Source organism: Cetorhinus maximus, chromosome 26 (assembly GCF_964194155.1).
Source record: "Cetorhinus maximus chromosome 26, sCetMax3.hap1.1, whole genome shotgun sequence".
In the NCBI taxonomy this organism is placed as follows: domain Eukaryota; kingdom Metazoa; phylum Chordata; class Chondrichthyes; order Lamniformes; family Cetorhinidae; genus Cetorhinus; species Cetorhinus maximus.
In genome coordinates, this window is record NC_135904.1 from 22,434,157 (window position 1) to 22,451,012 (window position 16,856).

The window sequence follows — 16,856 nt, forward strand, 5'->3', positions numbered from 1 at the left end:
TTTACCACTGTAACGCATCTACCATTGTGTAGGACCTGGTACGCAATTTGACACTGGTGCTAATATAAAGCAGTTTTAAGACATATCATGTTATGTTCTGTACAGTAGTTAGCATTCAAATTACCACAGTATCTAAACCCAGTTTTCTACCACACTACATTTCAACCTGAAAAATCATTGAGTTAGAAATGCTAAACAAGTTTTCAGCAACCATGTGTCTTGACACAAAAGAGGAATCTTCCAATACTTTATTGTACAATTGTTCACTAAATATATTTACATGACATTAATTTCAACATCAGTGCAATACATAAGAATGTTGCATAATTACCAATTGTTGAAAATGTTGAAACAATGGGGTTACAGCCGAACCAGTAGTACAATTTTATAAAGCAACATTATACAAGCGCATCATTGAAAATAGTAACAGCTTCACTATTTATCAGAAACATAGTAATTTCTTCTATTCAAATCACCAAAACAGCCCGTAGCTCTGTAAACATGTGGCCTCAATGTGGCATAAAAAAGTGTTGAATGGACCTTAGATCCCTTTGGCAACTTTTGAGAATTAACAATGCCAGTTTGCTTGAGAGTTGTTCCTTTTTAAGAAAAGTGGTTACAATGTCAGCTAAGCAGCATCTTCAGAGTGATGTGTTAGAAAAATTCAATGAAGCTAATGTTAGTTGTTTGCACCTTTAATAAGGATAGAAAGTGTTTTTTATTAAATTATGAAAAATTATAAGCAATATAGATGTAATAAACATCTATCTCAATATAAATGTCTTAATAGGTGTGGAGAAAAAAAACATTTGTAATTAACAAAAATGTAGAAGATGCTAGTAAGTTTTAGGATGTAACTTAGCAAAGTTACATTAACATGCGCTGGATAGATACAGCCCAACATCACAGAGATAAAGAGACAATGCCTGCCACAAACGAGGGACCAACAAATACTTGAGTTAAAAACTACTGAATAGCAATTTAGTACTATAATTTAATTGTTTAGCAAATTGAGAGAAAAAAAAACAAAATACCAGGAAAAATTCCCTTGGATAATCTTGATTTGGCACTTTACCAGAACAATTAGCTGTCTGAGACCAAAGATCATGTATTTCAGTACTCCCCATTTCATCAACATAATTATGGGCTGAAGTACTTTATAATTATCTGCACACACCTGCACATATTCAGATAAACATACCCACACATTTAAACAGACATGCACAAAAGATAACTTCAACTTATGCTTCCTTGCTGTCTATCTCTTCTGCTTCATTTTATGTGGTTTCTTCGGTAGATCTGGTATCTGATTTGAGGCGTACAAATTCTTTGGCCACTTCATCATTGGTCCTCTGTGAGAGTATTCTGAGAATTGTCAGTCCAGTTTCATCCATGTAAACATTTTTGATCAGTGCATACCATGATGCGCAGCTTCCTCTCTCAGCTATGTCCTTTAACTGGATCACTGTCATTCCTATAATCCGGTCTTCTCTGGCAAAGCAGTAATCTTTCACAGAGATATGAAGCTCGTAGGACTCAGGGCCATTCTCATTACTCAGGATGCTGTATGCAAAAACAGATGTTTAGTCTGGAGATCATTCCCACCTCCCTCTCTTAATTTCTCCTACTCTTATTTATCCTCATGTCGATGTGCTTGGCAGTTACGCTTCTTTCTTTAGCTGATAAGACAATATGCTCTTGGCCCTTGGTGGCATGTTAAGAGTCACCATGAAAACTTTAGCAGTTTATTTTTTTCATCTCCCACCCCAGAGATACAATATTCCATTACCCAAAGTGCTCCAATCAGCGATCAGGTCAAGAACTGGCTAAATTACAACCACAGACTGCAGTCCCTATTTAAACGTAAATTTATTGTGGGCATTTTTCCTTACATTGGGAATTGTTCCATTCTCCAGAAGTAACAACTCATCATAATGGGGGGTGGGGGGGGGAGAGAAAGAGGGAAGCTCGCGCTCTTTTGCGCCATGTATCAACGACACCTTTCCAACACTTTCCCTTTTGAAATCCAAGCTGATTATTCATTCTTATATTTTTTATTTGTACCTGTTTTTCTACCTTCACCTTTGGTAGGGATTCCAAAATCTTTCCTTCCATTGATGTTAAGGTGACAGGTCTATGGTTTCTACTAAAGAATGACTTAGAAGTTATGATGTATCTTTGCAATTTATACACGTTGAAGCCAATAGCTTAACATTAATGTGTAAATAGCTTTAAGGAACAAATAGACAGAATTCACACAATCACTTACAAGTGGAAGGTCTCGTTGTATTTTGGGGACCAAACGTTGTTTTTTGTCTTTGTGGCAAATTTTCTTTTCTTGTCACTGAGGTTTGGCCCAACCACATGAATTTCTACAAATGGTCGGAACATGGCAGTTGTTTGCCAGTTCAGTTCATTGACTGCAACAACTGCAAAGAGAAACCAAAATGCCAGTATGCTTCAAATTGTCACAATATTTGTCTCAGAGCGATTCGCCTGTTACACAATATGCAGAGCGCATTACCTTTCCTGGATTGTTGTGGTACTTACTTTTAACCGTGACTTTGTGCTCCCCTGTCCCAGGATGTGTAAACAGATCCACATGGACCGATATTTCTCCCACTGAGCCGTTTGTAGACTGAGCTGAAAAGTAACACAATAGACAAGGAAAACAACGTTAATGAAACCAGAAAAAAATCCTTTATCTCTTGAGTTCAGGTATAAGTACAACTTTGTAATTTGCAACCATAAAGCATCATTACCTCATGTAATTCATAAATCTATGTTTCATTATAGTGCACAATCCTTGTTCTTTAAACTATAAGCAGTCAATAATTACAGTATGAAGTACAAGTTTCAGCTTGAATCAGTGCTAACACTTCTACTTGAATGACTAGGTTTTGGGTTTAAGCCCCACTGTAGATTTGAGCATAATTATCTATGTCAAAACATCAATGTGGCACTAAGGGAGAGCTTCATTGTCAGACCAATATTATGATGGATAATAAAGTTTTAGACAAGTGGGGCAAGCGAAGAGAAAGCAAAGTAGCAGGGTCAGGCAGGATACATCCTAGAACTCTGAAGGAGTAAGAAATACCAACTGCAGGGGCCCCAGAAATTAAATTTCAGGTCTTTATTGCATGTGAATGTTTGCCAGAGGACTCTAGAGTTGTCAATGTCGTACCATTTTTAAAAAGAGAGACAGAGCTAACCTCAATGATTATGGATCAATTAGCTTCCCCTTGGTACTGGGAAAAAAAATCAGAGGGCGGAATTTTCCCGAGCTTGCACGAATTCGTACCCGCTGGCCGTGATGGCGAGCTTTCACGCCGTACCGTCCCGAACACGCCTCGTTATTTATGCACTCCTGGGAAACAGGCCGTTTCCATGGCAGGCGGGTTCTCATTCACCTGCCATTACCCTGCCACTGCATCATGCCAGGCGCTATGTTTAAAGTCCAGCCACAAGCACACATCTCAGTGCTTCCAGCTCACCACTGCTTCACAGAATATATGGCCCTGAAACTGAAGACTGCAGCCCCCCCGGTTTAATGACAGGTCTCTCGAGCGAATTTTGGATGCCGCGGAGGCCTGCTGGGATGTCCTATACTCCCGCTCTGGTTGCAGGATGGGCAGCAACATGACCAATCCAGCTTGGGAGGCGGTAGCAGCGATGGTCAGCGCTAACGTCCTTCAGAAGAGGGCAGCCACCCAGTGCCGCAAGAGCATGAATGATCTCCTCCGTTCCACCAGGGTAAGTCACTCTTTTCATCACTCTCAACACACACGCTCTCAAACCCAGCACACATCCACACTCCCAGCCAGTGCAAGGGGCATCACCATTCACTCCCTCACACACACCGTCATTGTCCTCATCCCGTCCGTGGGACCACTCAGCACCCACACAGACCAGGCATACTTATCATCAGGCCTGGCAAGTATCCTGCTTACACTTTCTCCATCTCTATCCATGCAGGACAAGCTGGCACACGACGAGAGAGAGAGAGGTCGCAGACCAGTGGCAGAATGCCCAAAATCAAGGTCCTCACAGACTTTGAGAACAGAGCCACCCAGCTGGCTGGCAACGATCTGGACCGGTCCTGTGCCGAAGGTGAGGTCGGCGCTGCTCTACCAAGTGAGGATCCAGCAGTGCAACATCCATCAGACAACCATACTGTGAGTGATGTGTCCTGTTTCACAGGCCACTGCCATGCACTAATTACCTCCCCTTGCTTTCACAGGCACAAATGGGAAACAGTCGACAGAGTCCATGACCCAGGGCCTCCAATCAAGCCCTGAAGAAACCTCTGAAGAGGAATCTGGAGGCACCCTCCCTGAAGTCCCGTCACAGCGCTCACCCACACCCTCCACCAGCGCAGACACACACACCTCGGTAGGACTTAGCTTTAGAGTAGCCCCTGGATCACAATCTGGTGAGCAACGTCGCATTGTCTGATCCACTGCAGGCGGCGGCAGGGACTTCCCAGGTGTCCAGCACTCGGAGGACTGCTAGAGGCCCGAACGCTGCTGTGTCCGAGTCAGATGATGAGCCTCTGGACTCAGTCATGTCACAGCTGCTGGAGCTGCTAAGGCAAGCTCAGGAACATCAGACGGAGATATCCACTGCACTCCTCAGATTACAAGGCATGATGGAGGAGTCCATCCGCCTTCACTCTGAGGTGATAGTGCCGGCATGACAACGCACTTGAGGTCAACACTGATAGGATGGCGGCTGCCATGGAGACCTTGGTCCAGGACTTCGGCCCTGCACTGCTGTGTGCATTCAACTCCATCGCTGATGCCATAGTTGGCCTGCAACAGTGTGTACACGAGAGGATTGCCTGGCAGCTTGATCTCACTCCAGCTACTCTTGCTCCTCAAGGAGTCAGCCTGGGGCCCCGGGCACCCATAGGGAGGATCATCCACAGGTGTGCACTCCAGGCCCATCCATCCAGCTGACTCCGACAGTATCTGGCCTATCCTACTCTCCTTTTCCTGTGACCTCAGCAGCTTTAGCTCCACAGGCCGAGGAGGGTGCCACTGCCACACAGTCCTCTGTGGGTAGCCCTTGTCCCCAAGGAGCCATCCCTGCAGCTTCTGTGGACCCTGGAAGACTCCAGGGATTTGTGACCGACTGAGGGGGTAGGTGTTGTGCACGCTTCCTGGAAACCATGCGCAGGCCTGCAGGATGTGTTTGTGGTGGTTGCACACCAGCTGCACATTCAGCGAATGGAAGCCCTTGCGATTGATGTAGTCCACCGTGTGTTGCCACAGAGATCTGAGCGCCACATGAGTGCAGTCACTCGCACCCTGCATCTGTGGGAAACCAGAGATCTGGGCAAATCCAATCGCTCTTGCATCCTGCCTGTCCTGTGTCCAGGCAAAACGCACAAAGTTGTGTCCCCTCGCAAAGATGGCATCTGTGACCTCATGGAGGCGTTTGTGGGTGGAGGCTTGACAGATCCCGCAGATGTCACCTGTGGAGCCGCGAAAGGAGCCACTGGCATAAAAATTGTGCAGCGCAGTCACTTTCACAGCCACTGGATGCCCTCCATGTCCCCTTGGCGCCAAATCCTGCAGCAGGTGGCAGATGAGCGACCAGTCCCCTAGACATTCGCAGTCTTTGGTGACTGGTTCTCGGTCATCTGCAGGAATGAAGGGTGGAGTCTATAGGTATTGCTAGGCTCTGGTCTGCGATGGTTCACTCTGACTCTCAGGCAGCGTGTGCAGGAGCCCCAGCTGCCCCTTCTTCCTGCCTCTGCACAGCCAGGAGCCTCAGTCGCTCTCTCCTCCGTCTTCTTTGCTCTCTATAGGCCATGAGGCATACAGCTAGTTCACCAGGCTCCGTGATCCTAATGTACTCCTCCTGCAGGATGAAAGAGAGAGAGACACACATGGTTAGCATGGGTGCACTAAGAACCTGTCCTGGTTAAGTGTGATAGCCCCTTAAAGCTTCCTGGAGAGTGCTGGCCACCACTTGGATGGCCGGAGATTAGTGCACTGCATGGCTGCCCTGTTAGCTTAAACCATGGGGGAGACTGGTCCAAGCCGGGATGCTGACATTGCAGGGGGCTGTGAGCACCTCCAGCAGTGACTGCTCCATGCCCAGCTTTAGCGAGGAGGTTGTACAACATGTGCTGTCCAACTGCTCTGCAGTCCACTAAAATGCTCATGAATTTGCAGTCTGTGCCGGGGTGAGGGGCGAGGGGGGGAACTTGGTGGCAACTTTGATGCCTCTGCGTTGCTTGAGTGGGCAGATAAGCTAGGAGCCCGACCCCAATCATATCAATGTGGCTGTGCCTGAACTGTCTCAGTTACAGAGGAATGGTCACTTTCTACAGATTTCCCAAATGTGTGGCCGCTTCCCCTCACCCATCCTACCCCCCCACCGCCAACTCCAAATGCTTGTGTGCCATTATTCAACAGCAGGGCTGCCCTTGCCGCCCCCATCCACCCCCGCCACCAGTTGCCTTAACAGCAACGCTGCACTTGCTCCCCACTCCTCCTCAAAAGTTGCCTCCGAGGCAAGGCAGCACTTAACCCTGACCCCACCCACCCCGGCGCCTGAAGCCTGCAAAGCAACAGGTGACCCTGGAGGGCTCTGCAGAACGTTGCTGTGCACTCAACTCCAGTTTACCCAAAGTGCAGGCCGCCAAGTGCACGTCGCCTCTGTTCCCGCCGACATGGGCGGGTGATCCAGCAGGGGGTGCAAGAGCCTGGCGGGATGGCCTGATGATGATATGATGTATTACAATGAGGTTCCCAACGAGCGGCGGTGGGAAATGTGGCCTGCCAATGGTGGGCTGAGCGGACCATCGCAACCTGCCTTCCCGTCTTCGTGAAACCGATCGCGCCATATTGTCCGCTGCCGCCACCTATCACGCCCACCACCAGTAGGCATGGAAAATTCCACCCAAGAGTCTTTAACTAAAGATGAAATAACCACACATATAGATAAAGAGAAAATAGAAGCAGTCGGCATGGATTTCCAAAGGGTGTGACAAAACTCAGAATTCTTTGAGGAGATAGCAGACATGGCTCATGAGGGACATTTTGAACATTTAGCATAAATGGACTTCAGGAAAGCCTTTGACGAGGTACCATGTGGGAGATGGCTAAAGAAGATTAAGGAGCATACAATTAGATAGAGGGTAGTATATTGGAATAAAAATTGATTGGAAGACATTAAAGGTGCCCTAGGTTCACAAGCCTTTAAAAATAGCTACAAGAATTCTAAGTTTTATCTCAAGAGGTGTGGAGTATAAAATCCAAGAAAGGTAATGATGAGCCTATATAAACACTGATTAAGACCTTCGTTACAATACCTTGTGCATTGCAGCCTCCACATAGTAATAAAGTCATTGAGGTCTGACAGAAGGTGTAATGTAGATTCACTGGGATACTGCTTGGTATGAAGAAAGATTTGAAAAATTGGGTTTTTTTCACTAGAACTCAGGTTGCAGAAGAGCAGGGGTTTCTAATGGTTGACAGATTAAGAATGAGGGGTCATGAATACAAGATTAAATGCAAAAAGTTTAGCACTGAGGGCCAGAGAAATTTCGTCACACTGCAAGGCTATGAAATTCACTTCCAGAATTCATGGTTAAGGCAGAAATTATATCACCATTCAGGATTAAATTGCATAGGTTGATGAATGAAATGGATTGAAGGAATATGGAAATAGGGTGGATACATTTCATTGGAGATATTTGCTTACATGAAATGTAAACAGAGACTTGGCTGGTACATGTGTTGTAACTTCTGCGTGTTTTCATATATATATGCTGACTTTTGGATAACATATGGACCTGCCTACCTGTTCAGGTGGACATAAAAGATTCTATTGCATTATTCAAAAAGAAGCAGGGAATTCTCCCAGTGTCCTGCCCACTAATTCTCCATCAATGAACAGCACCAAAGACATATTAACTGATCATTTATTCATTTGCTCTTTAAGGAAACTTGCTGCCTGCAACTTAGCTACCACATTTCTCTCCTGAAGAACAGCCATTGCACTTTGACTGCCTGGAACTTTAGGATATTCTGAGCACATGAAAAGCACTTAAAAAATATCTTTGAATTGGTGAACAATAAATTGCTCCATTTTAATTGAATTTTTCAAATGTCCTTTTAGAAATAGAACTTTTGTCATAAAAACTTGGACATATTATGCAGCCACAGTTATTGATAGCTCATATTTGTAGGGCAAGGTGTGATAAAATGGTGTTTATTATTCTACACTACGGTAATCAATATGGAGTTTTGCTGTAGTACTATTCATCTTCATTGTTATTTTGAGAATGATTGCATCAGTAGTAATTTTAACTAGTTGTGATTACTACAAGTGCATAATTCATTCAAAATAGTCTGCAGCATGTCTTGTTTGACATTATTAAATTGCAAATATTGGTTTGAGATCAGTACTGCTTGATGTGATAGCAGTAATGAGTTATACTGCTGGTTATGTTCTCTGGTCAGGTAAGTCTACAGAACTCTGCTTATTGGCCTCCAAAATGTGGCTGAAGATTCTACAGAACAGATGGTGCTATTAATGCTAAAAATGCAGAAATCCAAAAGATGGGCTGAAACTTTTTAACTGCTGTGGGTGCAAAGTTGGAAGAGGTCAGAGATGAGTCTTCCAGAGGAGCTCAGATCACATGGCAAAACATAAAGCATCATCGAATTAGTGACCTTCCCCTTTAGTTATACTACAGATTGTTAATTGAAGCAATGTACTTTACGTGACACATCAGTATAACTAAGCCACACCCTTTACACAGCCTCTCATATTATTCTCTTTGAATATAGACAGGCTGTATAATATAGTTGTGTGTGCAGTAGCACACTACAACAGCTTGTTCAGCTGGTATTGCTACACTGTTGTGATTCTATGCATTATAAATGAGTGATAAGCCTACAGTGCTTATGACACAGCTTCTTCTTTGTATAAGCCAGTGCAAAGTCTCCCTGGTACCATTTACCATTTGGTAACATTTATTGCAATTTGTGCAGACTGCTATACATTTAACTTAACTGTACATTGAATATTTGACTGAAGTGCTCCAAATATTCCTGGAACACTGCAGCAGTCTTCTGATTCTCTAGTTTATAAAAGAACCTATTAGTACACTTATGCTGTCATTCTTACTTTGTTGCAAAGCCTTTCCACTTCATAGAGTTGCTAGAGTCAGGTTCCAACCTGACCTTGTTATGCAGTGGTGCGAGACTTTTTCCCGCCTCCGCCACCCCTGAGGGCATCTACCAACCTGGGGTTTGACACTGCATGGAGTTTAACTATAGCGAAGTGTCAATCCTGATTTAAGGGCCAACAATTGGATACGGTCCTTTTGCAGTTGCAGGGACTGAGATGTGAGATTACCCTGTACACGATCGAGGTGAAGCAGGCAGCACACAATGTTGTGCGGGCTCAAACTGCTCTCACCATGGCTGTGGACACCAGTGTTCAAGGGGGCTTTACAGGATCAGCAACCTCTGAATCAGTCAGCAGATCAGCAATCTTTGCTCCAGCAGGTTGCTAGGATTGTTGATGTGTCGCTCCAGGAGTGTGGCGGTGGCTCTGGGGAGCATAAACCCTCTCAGGATGACAGCGTTCACGCTCTGTCAGTGCCTCTGCTGTTTGCCTGCCAGAGAGCCAGCCCGGACTGCTGCCACCTATGCCAAGGTGGTACAGCCTAGAGCAGGTTACTCGAGGCCCAGAGCCACTCAAAGTTGTCCTTCAAGACAGCCAGCAGTCTCCCTCACTGTAAATCAGCTGCATTCACCAGCTATGCTGCAGGCACCAGGGTAGCAGTGCACAGAAATACCAGGGAAGCAAAGGCAACCAAGGGAAAGCACAGGAGTGAAAATGTTTTATTGAAAGTGTTTTTAGATAAACGGTTCATTTGTGGTGTCTTTTCTTTCAGGTTTTTGGTTAAGAGGTCACTGTGACTGTGCATAATAGAGGGATGGAAAGGTGGGAATGGGTGGAGCAGCAGTGATCTGGGAATTCTTTCATGCGGCCGGAGTCTGATGAGATGTTCACAGACAGTCCTTCCAGAGTGATGATGTCCCAGATGCCTCCTCCTTTCCTCCTACTCTTGAGGTGGTCGGTGAAGGCCTGGTGGCAATGGCTGTGTCCTCATGATTGCCAGGTTGTGGAGGATACAACAGACCACCACTAATTGTGAGTATTGGACGGCTTCTCCTGAGCAGTTCAGACAGTGGAATTATCGTATGAGGAGGCTGATGATCTGCTCCATGTTTGCAGCATGACTCTCCATATAGGAGCACTGTCCACATGATGCCGGATGGCAAAGGGAAGTCATTAGCCATGTGTAGAGCAGGCAGCCTTTGTTGCTGAGCAGCCACTATCTGGTTTGACTTGGTGATTCAGGAATAACTGACTGGCACAGAATGAAAACATTATGACTGTTGCCAAGATAGCAGGCAACTGCCAATATGATAGTCTGTGTATGGTTGCAAACCCACTGCACGTTCAGGAAGTGGAATACTTCGTGGTTCTGCTAGATCTCCTCATTGAGATTAGCTGCCCACACCCACAGGCTTTGTCTCCTTGTAGTACTCGGTAGATCAATACCCTTACAAAGCCATTCAATGGCATTACCATCACTGAATCCTTCACTATCAACATCTTTCAGGGGCTGCCATTGACTAGAAACTGAAATGGACCAGCCATATAAATACTGCAAATAAAAGAGCAGGTCAGAGGCTGGGAATTCTGTAAAGAGCAACTCACCTCCTGAGTCCTCAAAGCCTGTCCGCCATCTACAAGACACAAGTAAGGAGTGTGATGGAATATTCTCCATTTGCCTGGGTGAGTGTGGCTCCAACATCGTTCAAGAAGCTTGACACCATCCAGGACAAAGCAGCCCGCTTCATCAACACCCCTTCCAAAAATTTAAACATTCACTTCCTCTACACAGATGCACCGTGGCAGCAGTATGTAGTATATACGAGATGTACTGCAGCAAATCCCCAAGGCTTCTTCGACAGCACCTTCCAAACCCACAAACTCTACCACCTAGAATGACAAGGGCAGCAGATACATGGGAACACCACCACCTGGAAGTTCCCCTGCAAGTCACTCACCATTCCTGACTTGGAAATATATCGCTGTTCCTTCATGGTCGCTGGGTCAAAATCCTGGAACTCCCTCCCAAAAAGCACTGTGGGTGTACCTACAGCACAAGGGCTGCAATGGTTCAAGGCGGCAACTCACCACCACCTTCTCAAGGACAATTAAGGAAGGGCAACAAATGCTGGCCTCCCAGCGATGCCCACATCTGCAGAAAGAATAAAAAATAAACCGCTCCTCTTGCTTGGAGAGGAAACAATTAATTCCACTCTCTTTTAGTTCCTGCAGGCCTCAGTGACCTCCCTGATACATGGTGAACTAGAAGATGTTGACAGTTCCAGCCTCGAAGGATTCTGAGGCGTAGAAATTTAGGATGACAGTGAGCTTGATGGCAACTGGCAGTGCCATCCTCAGCCTACTCTGCAGCTACAGGTTACCGCAGGTGGCACAGTTCTGCAACCACCTCCCTGGTGAAAGGTAGCTTCCTCAGGCACTGTCCTGGCTGATGTGAATGCAGGAGGAGTGCACTCTGAAGACCCTAGGTGGGTATGGATTTTTGCTCAGAGCTTTCTCCCTCCACTGCCTCCTGTGAGCAGTGTCCCCTCTTTGCTGCCTCTGCTTCACCTCCATGTCATGTTGTAGCCCAACTATAGACCAAGAGTAATTTTTCTGCTCGGAGATGTTCAAAATCCAGTCCAGCCCTAGCAAAGGTCCAGCACCACTTCCCCTGACTTAAAGAGCTTGTGTGACACAGTGCTTCCACTAGTCCTGCTGCAGCAAAAGAAAGTCAATAGCACCTCACCTTAGGTTCCACAGTGATCTACTTAAATAGCACTCAGGGTGTGGGGCGGGTGGGTGGGTAGGTGTCTCTCATCCTTTAGGGGAGGACTTTAACAGGGCTTAAAAGGTCCAAAATGATAGGTTAGACACCAAATCAGACTGTCATTGCTATCGACGTTTCAGGCATATACATGGAATGGCTGCACTATTGCCCTTCCTAACATGGCGACTGGCGTTTGCCGTGCAGAAAGTTATGTTTCCATATTTTGGATCTTCCTGTGTACAATCTCAAAAATATCAACGCATCCTAGCCAGGACCAAACATCTTCAGGTGTGTACAAGGAGGTGGGCATGTAGTGCACCCCCCCCACCACGCAGCAGGAGTACAATTCAAAGCCAGAAGTGCAAATCTCAGGCCCAGAACTGACCTAGGTTTATGTTTAATGCCCTCCTGACTAAACGTTATGATCTCCATAGAGACCAATAACTTTACAAAAAGAAATTCAAACACTCCAGCTGATAGCTAACAGGATGACGCAAGATTTCACATTTTAAGATTGAGTCTGTTTGTTACAGTAAAAAAGCACCATGACTAAACACCATTTTTGTAGGTAAGTTATACTTTAAACTACAGAATAGAACTTTCCCCTTTTACTTTTAACACAACCAAAAAACCCACTTCACAGGTATACTTTACACTATCCCTTAAGTGGTCATTTCGATTCCCCTGAGCCAGTCTGAAGTGATTCTTCGTTCCTGAGGGTTTACTTCCATTCCTGTCCTTTCCCAGCCTGGTAACTTTTAACCTCAGACCTGTCTTTTATGGCGAGAGCTTTTCTTAGTGATTCTCCTTTTAGCACAAGCCAGTGAATCTTCCAACCTTATTTCAAAACCTCACAAATTTGGTCTATTCATTCCAAGCCTGAGCTCCCACCCACATTCCTACATGGGTGAACCATAGAGACTTGTGGCCTCTAGTTGTTCAGTCGCTCGCTCTCTCTCTCCCCAGATTTCACCTATATCTGTAAGTTTCAGGAATATCTCAGAAACCCTTCGCCTCTCAAAGTGCACCTGCATGGCAATATGCATCACATGGGCCTTACATTCGGCCAGAAATGCTGATTAGCTATCCTAGAGACCCCAACTCTCTTTAAACTGTCCATACATTTCCTAGATAAAAGCATAACTGTTCACAACCCAACATTCTCAACACCTTCCTGGGAGTTTGGAGACTAGCAGCCTAACCATTGTAAACATAGATGCTGCTGCCATTTTCCCAGAGCGTGAACACCTTACACCTTCTTCCCAGCAGAAAGACGCAGGCCTCTCTTTAATCTGTAATCTCTTTAATCTGCCACATCACCCAGGGCTGTTGTCAGGCAGATTTCAGAAGAGGTCACATGACTCCCTTCACTTTACCCAAAATTAAAGACATGGACCCAAAACTTACATCTTATTAACCTCATATCTGGATCTACAACAGGGCTCATTCATGCATGGTTCCTCGAAGAAACACAATACACAGAGCTAATAATGAAAAATACAATGGTTGCAGAGTACAGGTTGAGTATCCGTTTTCCGTAAATCCAAAAACCGAACACATCTGAAAACTGCTCTTTGTTGAACCTCACTGACCTTTAGCAGGAAGTCTGGTTGTTTGTCTGCACTGTTTACCTTGCGATTTTTGAATGTCAAAAAGAAACTTATAAAAGGAACCCATGTCTATTATTCAGGGAAACATCTTACTTTTCCAGCCATTTTATTTACTTTACACTAGCCTAAACTAGCTCTAGTCTAATGTAGGTTTATACGCGACATCCAAAAACCTAAGTTATCTGAAATCCGAAATGCAATCAGCAAACCCGAGGGTTTCGGATAAAGGATATGCAACCTGCAATAACTTGGAAATAAATACAGTTCATTAGTATTCCTGGCTTATTGCTATAACTCTGAGAGCTCCAAGGCAAAACTCAGCCCTCTCACCCAGCTTAACATTAATTACAAAATGAAATGCACCGAGTAAATGTCATGTCAGCGTGGTTCAGTTGGTAGCCACTTAGTTCTCATTCAGAAGGCTCAGGATTCAATCTCTTGGGCTGACACTGCAGTGCACTACTGAAGGAATGTCGCAATGTGTGTGATGTTGTCTTTCCTTTTGAGGTGTTTAACTGACGTGCTGTCTACTCGCTGTAATAAATTCTGGCACTATTCACAGGGAATTCTCTTGGCAAAATGGTCAAAACTCTTCACGTGAATTTGGCTTCTTATTAAGAAAAAGACCAATTTCCGATATAAGTAGCATAACAGACAGAATAACTAGCATGTTAAAGGAGCGCATAAAACCATTTGTCCTGAAATGATGGTCAGGGATGCTACTCAATGCATTGATCTAATGTAACCTAGATGTTATCGCATATAAAATGAATGATTAAATAGACCTGCTCAATTTTCTTTTACTCGTTCACGGAGCGTGGGCCTTGCTGGCTCGGACAGCATTTATTGCCCACCCCCAATTCTCTCGAGGTGGTGGTGGTGAGCTGCCTTCTTGAAACACTGCAGTCCATTGGATGTACATATTCCCACTGTGCTGTTAGGGAGGGAGTTCAAGGATTTTGATCCAGTGACAGTGAAGGAAAGTTCCATCAGGATGGTGAGGGACTGAAGGAAAATTTGCAGGAATCTGCTGCCCTTGCCCTTCTAGCTGGTAGAGGGTTTGGAAGTTGTTGTTGAAGGATCCTTGGCGAGTTGTTGCATTGCACCTTGTAGATGGTACACACTGCTGACAGTGGTTGTGGGAGTGAATGTTTAAGGTGGTGGATGGGGTCCCGATCAAGTGAACTGCTTTGTCCTGGATGGTGTTGAACTTCTTGAGTATAGTTGAAGCTGCACTTGTCCAGGGTCCTGACTTGTGCCTGTAGTTGGACAGGCTTTGGGGAGTCAGAAATTAGGTTATTCATTGCAGAATTTCCAATCTCTAACGTGCTCATTTTATGGCTACAATATTTATGTGGTTAGGAGGTCTTGTGACACAATACACAGAGCAAGTGAAAAATACAATGGTTGCAGAGTACAGGTCGAATATCTTTTATCCCTAAATCCAAAAACCGAACACATCCAAAAATCGCATTTTTTAAAAAACCTTATCGACCTTTAGCGCAGGAAGTCTAGTTGTTTGTCTGTACATTTACCTTATGGTTTTCGTGGTGAACATGTCAAAAGGAAACTTATTACAGGTACCCTGTATTTATTATTCAGTGATACAGCTTATTGGGTAGTGTCCCTACCTCTGAGCCAGGAACTCCAGGTTCAAGACCCGTCTTAAAACTTGATGGTCATGGAAGGTGCGTACAGGTTGATTATCAGCCTTTAAATCCTTTCAATATGCCTGATGGCAGGTGGTAAGGATGGGAGAGTTTCCTGGTCAGCCATGCTGCTAAAGCAATGGCAAACCACTGCAGTACTTTGCCAAGCATAAACATGGATAAATCCAATGGAAGCCCATGGTCGCCAAAGCCCTCCCTCTGTACCTGAGGTTGGAGAATTTATGTGCTGGTCCCTTTAAATTTCTGGCCAATGCTAACACCCAGGACGTTATTTTGGGGGGCAGGTTTCTGCAATGGTGAAGCAGAGTGTGTAATTTCAGACCACGTCGGGAGTTATTTCAATGAAAGGGTGAAAACAGAGGCTCGGTGGGTGCTGTACAGACATTCCTGTTTGAAAGTCTGAAAACACAATTTTAGTCCCAATTGTTAATTGCCATACTTTGAATTAGCCTGAACATTCTGCAGGTTTAGCACTCAATGCTGATTAGATACAAGTTTTATGTAGCAGTCTGTGTGGGCTCCACACACCCATTTCCACTGACAGTGTGGAATGTGCCGACAGCAGGTCTCACGATGGCTCAGAGACCGAGTGGGAGGGCGCGCACATTCTCAGATGCGGCACTGAAGGTCGTGGTGGACGAGGTCCTGTACCCACGGTGGGAAGGAGTGGGGAAAGGAGTCCACCTCACCCTCCTGCCCCTCTCTCATGCCTGGCTGCACATTCTCCAGTGTCCCAGGAAACTTCAAAGGCCCCTTGAAACTTGTAGCAGTGAAGGAACAGGTGATAAACCTTTAAGTAGCACTCAAAATTTTCATCACTTGTTTACTCCTGGTCACTGTTAGGAGTTTTAAAAAAATTTATTCATGGGATGTGGGCTTCGCTGGTCAGGCCATCATTTATTGCCCATCTCTAGTTGCCCTTGAGAAGGTGGCAGTGTGCTGCCTTCTTGATCCGCAGCAGTCCTTGTGGTACACCCACAGTGCTGTTAGGGAGGGAGTTCCAGCATTTTGACCCAGTGACAGTGGAGGAACAGCGTTATATTTCCAAGTCAGGGTGGTGAGTGGCTTGGAGGGGAACTTCCAGGCAGAGGTGCTCCCATGTGTCTGCTGCCCTTGTCCTTCTGGATGGTAGTGGTCATGGGTTTCGAAGGTGCTATCTAAGGAGCCTTAGTGAGTTTCTGCAGTGCATCTTGTAGATGGTACACACTGCTGCTACTCTGTGTTGGTCACGGGGGGAGCAAATGTTTGTGGATGGGGTGCCAATCAAGCAGGCTGCTTTGTCCTGAATGGTGTCGAGCATCTTGAGTATTGTTGGAGCTGCACTTATCCAGGCAAGTGTAGTGTTCCATCACAATCCTGACTTGTGCCTTGTAGACGGTGAACAGGCTTTGGGGAGTCAGGTGATGAATTATTGGTCACAGGATTCTTAGCCACAGTATTTATAAGGCTAGTCCAGTTCCGTTTCTGGTAACCCCAAGGATGTTGATAGTGAGGGGCAGGGTTTTGAGATGCAACATATATTTGAAGGTATTATTTATGCACTGCATTTTATGGTAGCTAATTATAGTCTAATTATACAATAAAAGTGTACGTTTTCAGTAACAGAAATGTTATTTATGTCTTCAATTCATACCTGATCATTCTCACTGCAAAAAAAAT

At 45.2% G+C, this 16,856-nt stretch overlaps 1 protein-coding gene across 7 annotated transcripts in view; it reads right to left on the reverse strand.

Annotated features, from left to right (window-relative positions):
- Positions 1–233: 233 nt before the first annotated feature.
- unc13c (unc-13 homolog C (C. elegans)) overlaps positions 234–16,856 on the reverse strand; it is a 585,292-nt gene continuing 568,669 nt past the window's right edge. For all 7 annotated transcript variants that reach the window (XM_078530361.1, XM_078530365.1, XM_078530363.1 and 4 more), the window contains 3 exons: positions 2,551–2,643; positions 2,270–2,429; positions 234–1,563 (listed from right to left, as the gene is read on the reverse strand). In XM_078530361.1, coding sequence (XP_078386487.1) covers positions 1,278–1,563; positions 2,270–2,429; positions 2,551–2,643 — 539 coding nt within the window. In that variant the 3' untranslated portion in view covers positions 234–1,277. The remainder of the gene's footprint in view (positions 1,564–2,269; positions 2,430–2,550; positions 2,644–16,856) is intronic.